Source organism: Vicia villosa, linkage group LG1 (assembly GCF_029867415.1).
Source record: "Vicia villosa cultivar HV-30 ecotype Madison, WI linkage group LG1, Vvil1.0, whole genome shotgun sequence".
Lineage (NCBI taxonomy): Eukaryota > Viridiplantae > Streptophyta > Magnoliopsida > Fabales > Fabaceae > Vicia > Vicia villosa.
This window is the reverse complement of record NC_081180.1, coordinates 51392490-51401938: the sequence shown is the minus strand read 5'-3', so window position 1 is coordinate 51401938 and position 9449 is coordinate 51392490. Positions and strand designations below refer to the sequence as shown.

Sequence of the window (9449 nt, the reverse complement as noted above, 5' to 3'; positions counted from 1 at the left end):
GGCTGTCATAGTGTCACCATTTGAAAGGCATTCATTCATTCACTTTCAACTCCATCCATCCATCCACCTAGTGTACACTCTAGAATACACCCTTTTTTTTCACAACACAGCTAAAAAGTAGTGACTAGAGATAGCCCCTTCCACACCACTTCTCCAAGTCCCACACACACTCCTTTATCACACACATCTCTCTCTCTCTCTCTCTCTCTCTCTCTCTCTCTCTCTCTCTCTCTCTCTCTCTCCACCCAGAGGACCAGTTTCTTTCATAGACATCAAAATTTTGATAATGTAAAACCACTTCACATAAAAGGAAAAAAGTCCACTCAAAACTCAGCTCAAAAAACACTCTTTTGAGTCACAAAAAAGTTCTCAATTCAATGGCTTCATCTAAACCTCTCTTCCTCTTCCTCATCAACATTTTTTTCCTTCTCACACTCACTTCTGCAGAAGACGCATTCGTTCCCTACAACTTTGAAGTTTCCTACATCACTGCATCACCTCTTGGAGTACCCCAACAGGTATTTTTCATTTCCTTCATCTTTCTCTTGCTATTTTTGGATTTGGGTATGTTCACTTTTCTACTAACTCACTTTAAATTTACCAAAGTTTCAACCTTTACTTTCAGATCTACATCTAAATATAGCTAAGCTACAGTTAAACTTGTAAAGTGTTGTGTAAAACTGTAAATGTAGCTAAGTTATAGAGAAAGAGTTGAAGGTTTTTTTTTTTTTTTTTGGTTATGACTTTCTTTGTTTGTGTAGGTAATTGCTATCAACGACCAGTTTCCAGGTCCTACTATTAATGTAACAACAAACAACAATGTTGCTGTTAATGTCCGAAACAAATTGGATGAGAGTCTCCTCATTCATTGGTAGGTTCTTTTGTTGTTGAGTTTATTTACAAATTTGAAAACTTGGGTTTTGTTAGTTAAGCTACAATTTTGGATTTTTTGGTTGAAACTTGGGTTGTTTTAATTATGCTAAAATTTTGGATTTTTTTTGGTTGAAACTTGGAATAGGTCTGGGATTCAGCAGAGGAGGAGTTCATGGCAAGATGGTGTTCTTGGAACAAATTGTCCTATTCCACCAAAATGGAACTGGACTTACAATTTTCAAGTGAAGGATCAGATTGGAAGCTTTTTCTACTTTCCTTCACTTCATTTTCAAAGAGCAGCTGGTGGATTTGGTGGTTTCATCATCAACAACCGTCCTGTTATTTCGGTTCCTTTTGATACTCCTCAAGGGGACATTGTTGTTTTTATTGGAGATTGGTACACTCGTAATCACACGGTTAGTTTGCGTAGCATGAGTTGAATTTATTTATGAGATGTTTCTGTGTATGTGTTAGATTAGATTTGATGATGATTGAATTAATCGATGTTTTATTTTGATTAATGTAGGATTTGAGAAAGGATCTAGATGATGGAAAAGATCTTGGCATGCCGGATGGTGTTCTCATAAATGGAAAAGGCCCTTTTAGATATAATGATACACTTGTTCCTGAAGGCATTGATTTCGAACAGCTCGATGTTCAACCTGGTAACTTGATGTTTATGACATTCTTCATTCTTGATAATGATCTTCCATTGAAGTGTTTTTAATGTGTACTTGTACTTAATGTTTAACAGGAAAAACTTACCGGTTACGTGTACATAATGTTGGAATATCAACCAGTCTGAATTTCAGGATTCAGAATCATAACTTACTTCTAGCAGAAACTGAGGGGTCATATACAGTTCAACAGAACTACACTAGCTTAGATATTCATGTTGGACAATCTTATTCTTTTTTGGTAACCATGGATCAGAACGCAAGTTCCGATTACTATATCGTAGCAAGTGCGAGGTTTGTGAATGAATCGCGTTGGAAAAGAGTTACTGGTGTTGGTATCTTGCATTATACAAATTCCAAGGGGAAAGCAAAAGGTCCTTTACCAGCAGGTCCCGATGATCAATTCGACAAAACCTACTCAATGAACCAAGCAAGATCCATCAGGTCTATTGCGTTATATATTATCTAGCCTCAGTTACTCGATTCGGTTTTGAGCAAGTATCCGTAATGTACTCATTTTTGCAATTCTGTGTTTAATTGTGTAGATGGAATGTATCAGCCAGTGGTGCTCGTCCAAACCCACAAGGATCATTCAGATACGGTTCGATCAACGTGACAGATATTTACGTATTAAAAAATAAGCCACTAGTGAAAATTGACGGGAAGCGACGAGCAACACTTAGTGGAATCTCTTATACCAACCCTGCCACTCCACTCAGGCTTGCTGACCAATTCAAAGTAAAGGGAGTATACAAGCTCGATTTCCCCACGAAGCCTCTAACCGGATCTCCTCGGATAGAAACATCAGTAATCAATGGAAGCTTTAGAGGATTCATGGAAATTATTCTGCAGAACAATGACACCAAGATGCATACCTATCACTTGAATGGATATGCATTTTTTGTAGTAGGGTAAGAACAAGTTCGTTCTCTTTTTAAATTCCATGCCTTACTTATACAATGTTACGCTTTAACATGGTTCATCGGTCGGTAACGCTTACGATTTGATTCATTGCTGCAGGATGGACTTTGGTGATTGGTCTGAGAATAGCAGAGGTACATATAACAAGTGGGACGGAATAGCTCGTAGTACAGCACAGGTATATTTTCATCCTTAGAATATACGCGGCTTCTCCCAAACATTGTCGAGTTTTCCTAATGAAATTTTTGTGTAGGTTTATCCTGGTGCATGGACAGCAGTTTTGGTCTCCCTCGACAATGTTGGAATTTGGAATCTGAGAACGGAAAACCTTGATTCATGGTATCTTGGTCAAGAAACATACATCCGAGTTGTCAACCCTGAGCCTACAAACAAGACCGAGTTACCAATTCCAGACAACGCCCTATTCTGCGGCGCCCTTGCAAAGAAGCAAAAGTATGTTACATCATCCTTCTCTCACACCTCAAACAATTTCTTGTTTTTGTCAAATTTTGATGTCAACTGTCTTCCTTATTTTCAGGCAACAAATAATTTCTTCAGCTGCTTCATTCAATGGAAATGGAGTAAAGTTGTTATTCACTTTGGTGATGTTTGTATGTGCCATAATCAACATTTTTCAGTAAAAGCACATCCACTCTTAATTAGTTGCTTTGAAAGAGTTTGGTTTTGTTGGTGAGATTTGTGGTTGAATTCTTATTCTTGATTTTTTTTAGTCTTGTTTATATTTTGAAGTGATTTTGATTTGTATCATGTTATTAGCTTAATGTATTGTGGTTCCCAGTTTAATTGTTTGGGACACTTGTAATTCTTTTAATGCCTGTAATTGTTGTAGTAATGACCAATCACATTCTTCATACATGAAACTTGCCAACACGGTTTCCACTTCATTCTTTCTTTCATCTTAAATTCTTTATACTTTGTGTAATTTGTAGCTTATTATGCAAGGCTAAATGTGTTGATCACTGCATTTTCTTTTCTGAACTATCCGCAATGCTGCATACATTTTGTGATCCTCTTTTGAGAGGAAATGCTGCAACCTTTTGTTTCTTGGGACCATATGATTGAAGAGTTTCTCTACATATTTTCATTCACAATTTCAGCCAAAATTAGAAATTTAGAATTCTAAGTAAAGACGAAACTTACAATTCTCACAGATAAAAGCTTGAGTAAACTTAATTTAAATATATTTTATATGAATGTATAAGTAATTTTAACATGTTTAAATAAATCAATAAGTTAAGTTTAAAATAATTTTTTTTAATAAGTAAACTATCAATTTATAATAAATAAGTCTTATCTCACTAAGTGGTGGTGGTTACATGAATCAATTTTTGTCATAGTTCTATACAAAATTTGTTTTTATTCAAATTGTTAATCATACTCTAATTAGTTTTACAGCATATTCAAATTGCAAATCTTACTGCACTGCAGTCAAATAAATTTTTTTCTTTAACTTGAGTAGTATTTTCGTGTCACAAAAAATCTCTAAAGCCTTTTTCCATTTCAACTACTCAACTTGAATTCGTTGGTTTACATTCAAACCTATTTTTCCATCATTTTGTATTATGGAACCAAAATATTTAAATTGTGTGGTTTGATGGATGATATGATTCTAACTTTCACCTCCATGTTAGATACGTTGTTTTTTTTTTGTGGAACTTACAATTCCTATATACAGTGTTTTAGTTCTGCTTAGGCGAAAATCATGAGTTTTTAAAGTTCGTTTCTAAATCTCAAACCTCTCATTTAAATCATCATTTGACTTCAAGTAGGACTATGTCATCTATAAAAAAACATGCATCCCTAGTGTTATTTTTTTGATGTGTTCTGTGAGTACATACAAAATTAAAGTAAAAAGGTAGGGATTTAGGATTGATTTTGATGCAAACCTACTGTATTAGGAAAACCGCCAATCCCTCCCCCTGTGCCCGTCCACTAGTTGATACCCCTTTGTATATATTTTAGATAGCTTAAATATAAGGAATTCTAACTATTTTTTCTCTAGAACTTTTCACAAAATCCCTCTCTAGAGCAATAAAATTGAACTTTATTTTAATGTTCATTATGATATGTTAAAGAATAAGATTGTATGCCAATTCTTATTAATAATAGAGAAAAGGGGTGATTCACTAACGGTATAAAATATTTTTATACTGTCAATCAATCACCACCATATATTCAATTAAATTATTATTTTATTTAAAAAATAATGACATAATAGATTGATATCTTTCTATTGGATGACACTGAAACTATTTTACACTGTACCTTTTAACTCTTGATAATAATACATTTAAAGTTTAACTACGATTTTGATCTCCTATTTTCTTTATTCACGGAAATAGTTATGCTATTTACAATTCAAACAATTTTAACTTTCTCACTTTTTTTTAAATAGATGAAATATCCACTTTGTAATACATATTTTTTATTTATAAACTTTTACAAAAATGTTCATATATGTTGATATTAAGTGTTAACTGAAATTTATTATTAAGTAGAATAAATCTATAAAATTTTATAGAATTTAAAATTTATGTAATATTCTATCATATCATTAAATAAAATGTTATATAAAATATATGTAAATATCAACTATTAAATATATAACAATTCATGTTCAAATTATTTGAAATTATATATATATATATATATATATATATATATATATATATATATATATATATATATATATATATATATATATATATATATATATATATATATATATATATATATATATATATATATATATATATATATATATATATATATATATATATATATATATATATATATATATATATATATATATATATCATGATAAGATTAGACAATTCAACGATGAATCGATTTTTAACTTGATTTCAGCAAAGAGTAACTAAAGATGTAAGTATGTCAAGTTTAACATTTCATATTTTATTTACGGGATGTTTAACACTTGATGTAATACACATAGGTAGTAAATAATTATAGATTACTAAGTTTGATACATTTGATAATTCTAAATTTAATATTCAATTTACAAAATTTACTGTTAAATTGAAAAATATAATATCAAATATCATAATTGGTAATTTTATGTATCTTATTAACATATTAAATTATTTTTAATTAGTTAAATTTTAAGACATAATCTATTTTAGGCATCTCATTGCTATATCAAATTATTTCTAATTGATATTAAGTTTATAGACAAAATCAATATCAATAGATTTTAATCCAATGATTTTTTGGATTAAATAATCAATTGACAAAAGTTCTCCACCTTTCATCAAATATGAATAAGTTGAGTGTTACATAATCAAACTCGCATCTCTATAATCAAATGCCCCTGCAACTATGTTAAATTAACTAGACATCCAATAATAGATTTGATTGTACACATGCGATAAGCATCTTTATTATTGACACTTAATTTCCACTTATAAAAGATGAAGTAGATTCAATAGGCATTACAACGCAATGCAAACATATTTTCTAAAAAATAGAGAGAACATGTATGAAACATACAAAATTTAGAAAAATACCACATGAATATTCTATCATAGGTATTCTATCACACACACGCATGCACACAAACAAACGTGCATACCCACATAGAATTGTAGGAAAACGAATTGTAAAATACAGACTAATGACTCCTTAAAATTAATTTAACTATAGCTTTGTACTTAAGTCTCTTTATTCGATTATCTTCTCCTTTTATTCAGAATACTCAAATTAAGCCAATATTTATAAATAAAGACGATCATCACACAAACATGAGAGTAACCAAGGAGTTTTTGTTATTGTATTCACTTGTTTATAATGCATATGCAAACTAGCCTTTGGGAACGACAACTTTTTGAAGGTTAACCTGACTAATTCCGACTAGTTGCTTTTATTCACTAGCGTAAATTTCATAAACACGTTTTTTACGTAGCCATTAGGGATGAAACACTGTTGTGTTGAGTAATCGGGTGATGGTTACCCAACTTAGTAGGTGTAGTTGCCTTTTCTGGCCTTTTCATTCTTTTTTCAATTTTTTTCCTCAGTTAACCAAACTTAGTGTGCAAATAAAATATATGCTAGATTGTTTTAGATATACTACTTGGGGAATATTTCGCAAAGGATCCAGAGATTACAGTGCCAAAAGAGTTTCAATCGATATCTAATTTTGGGAGGCTTTAGGTGTTCAGACAATGTCGATTTTATTAAAAATTTCTTGGTGTCCTTAACTTAGGCCTCTCCTTCCTTGAATTCAATATACTTTCACAACAATGACACCATCACAAATTTTACAAGTTTTTTTTCGTTCAAATTTGTTTTTTTCCAATCACACAGGACTCGACAACACACATAACATACCAAATTCCAAAAACACAAAATTAGATAAACAACTAATAAACTAGAAATCATAAAATCCCTTCCTTACACATAAATCATACATTGTCCCCACTGTTAAATGATAGAAGTAAAGAAAGGGTAGATAAAACCTGGTATGAGATCAATCATCGCTGCTAGACCTAGGTGGTTGCATATGACCTTGTTGTATAAGACATGGAAACATCCCCCTAACCATCATATGATTGAGTTTGCTGAGCTTTTTCATAAATCTGTGACTTTGGCTCGTAATGCCATCACCTGATACTCTAGACCGCTATAAGGAATGTCTTTATTTCCTGCATAATTTTCATTTTATACAAAGGGAGGTGGTGATGGTGTGTGGGGACATGGATGAGGCGGGGAAACTCGCTCTCTCCGATCCATCTCCAATTCGATGTCATCCTCCGAGTTGGAATGAACATCAACATCCTCTCTATACAACCAATTGCCTTCTTTTTGAACGTTGGTGATAGTCGGGTTCAAAAACATCATGTTTCGGATGGCCATGTTTTTAGTCATTAAAATATATTAGTTTGGGCTTGCTTTCAAAACTAATTTTTGTGCAAGACATGAATCCATGTCTAATGCGTTGTTTCCTATGATAGGTACCAGCCGTCTAATCAATGTGTCATTTTCGTCTTGCAAGGATTCGTGATGCCTTTCCTTGATTCATACTAGTTGGAGAATTTATGTTTGAGTTTTTAGAGGTTGGGTTAAGTCAAGAGAAGTTAGGGTTTCCATTAAGCGCAGTCTGTTCTAAAGTGATATAAGTTAGCTTTTATAGGTAACGTTTCACCACGGTTGTTAATCTGGATTATGGTGAAAAAATTTAATTTTTATTTAAAAATATAAATTTAGAGAACACACTCTTTTTCTAATGGAAAAACATAAAACTGTCAGTGTTATCGTGTAACTTCTTCATATATAACAACGGCTGGTATGATGGAACGTGGTTATATCTGATTTAAAAATGAAAAAAAATGGAAGGCGCCTAATGAACATATATTAATTCGGTGGTTATGTGTCAGTGGTAAGGAATAGTTACGAAATGTGATTTTTGTAGTAGTGCTTGAATTAACCAATCGATTAGGGCTTTAAGCCAATTGATTGTAAGTCTTTTTTGAACTACCCAATCAATTGGGACCTTAGGGCAATCTATTGGAAGATTTTTTGAACAACCCAGTAAATTGGGACTTTGAGCCAATCAATTGGAAGAAGCCTAAACGAGTATATAATCGATTATGACAGAGTCTTAATGAGTAGCAATAACTCCTTATCCAAACTTTCTAAAATGGACCTAGATAATCGATTATTTAGGTCACCCAATTGATTTGGACCTTAAGCCAATCGACCGGGGCATTAAAATTGCACACAGATCATTTCCTTTTTTAGTTCTCTCATATCCTAATAAAGGAGGCGCATCTCCTCTATATTTCTCCCCAATTTCTGAAGCTTTTGATTTTCGTTGGAATTTTATCTCTATTTTTCTCGCTCTCTCTTTAGAAATATTTTTCTTCACTTAAAGTTGCCTTGGTGCTTTTGAATGAAAAACCACTTAGGAGGAAGAATTTGTATTGGTTGTGTTGTTGTTATAGATCTCAACAGTGCGATACTCTTGAGAAATTGAGTTTAGCTCTTGAGATAAGTCAGTTATAAAATCTCTGTTTTGGTTCTAAAACTTCGCCGCTAAAAGTTATATTGGTTATTGAGATAAGCCTAGAAAATCTCTAAATTGGTTTGTTAGCTTAACATGGGTAAAAGCTTTAATTTTCGTTGGGGATAAGTCTATGTAAAATCTCAAGATCATATTGTAGTAAGATTCGTGGGCATAACCTGTAAAAGTTTAAATTTTATAGTCAAAATCTCAAAAAGATCTCTTGGAGGCAAGAGTAGGCCAACATTCGGTCGAACGTGAATAAATCACTGATGTAATCTCTCTAAACCCTTATCTCTTTATTTATGTAATTTACTTTAGTGCTTTACATTCCGCTACTTAATTTACTCTGATTTTAAATATTACTAAAACAATTCACTTCTTAAGTAATAAAAACCTAAAATTAATTGTGAATTTTCAATACCACAATTCACCTTCTCTATGCTTGAAGTCACTTGTCAAATAATTGTTTTCTTTTACCGCTATTAGGCCTTTTATGGGCGGCCCAAAATAATATATATTTCAAAAGTGAAAATTTTACTTCGTACCCTTACAATTAGCCTCATACCCCTACACGAATTTTTTTTGACCAAAATACCCTCATATAAATCGTTAATATTTTTCAAATTTTCACTTTTTTCACTCACATTAGGAAAACGCTCTCTGAACTTGAAAAAACCTTCAAACCGGAACACTCCAAGTGACTCTTCAGGTTTAGATCAACTTATTTCGGAACAACCATAGTAAGTCATCCAGTTTGTGAAGGATCAAACCTGAACACTTTTATACACTCTTCAGGCTCGTGAAAGGTCATACCAGAGCACTTTTGTAAACTCTTCTAGTTCATGCGATTATATACCGGAAACCTTTCAAGAAGTGTTTCAGTTCTTTTGCGCAGTCAACCCCCAGTTGACTTTGATAAAAAAACCCTAATTTTG

At 32.3% G+C, this 9449-nt stretch overlaps 1 protein-coding gene across 1 annotated transcript; it reads left to right on the top strand.

The window, feature by feature from the left end:
• On the top strand, positions 1-3376 carry LOC131637687 (monocopper oxidase-like protein SKU5). Its single transcript, XM_058908293.1, has 9 exons — positions 1-518; positions 762-871; positions 1019-1289; positions 1400-1538; positions 1628-1994; positions 2096-2461; positions 2571-2649; positions 2725-2924; positions 3010-3376. Exons 1-9 carry the CDS (start codon positions 378-380, stop codon positions 3110-3112), a joined length of 1776 nt encoding a protein of 591 aa, XP_058764276.1. The 5' UTR covers positions 1-377; the 3' UTR covers positions 3113-3376.
• Positions 3377-9449: the final 6073 nt, after the last annotated feature.

Excerpts from the sequence above, each read along its gene's own strand:
- LOC131637687 (XM_058908293.1), top strand. The coding sequence starts at position 378 with ATGGCTTCATCTAAACCTCTCTTCCTCTTCCTCATCAACATTTTTTTC. Across the intron at positions 2,462-2,570 it reads TATGCATTTTTTGTAGTAGG|GATGGACTTTGGTGATTGGT; the intron begins GTAAGAACAAGT and ends TCATTGCTGCAG. Across the intron at positions 2,650-2,724 it reads TAGCTCGTAGTACAGCACAG|GTTTATCCTGGTGCATGGAC; the intron begins GTATATTTTCAT and ends ATTTTTGTGTAG.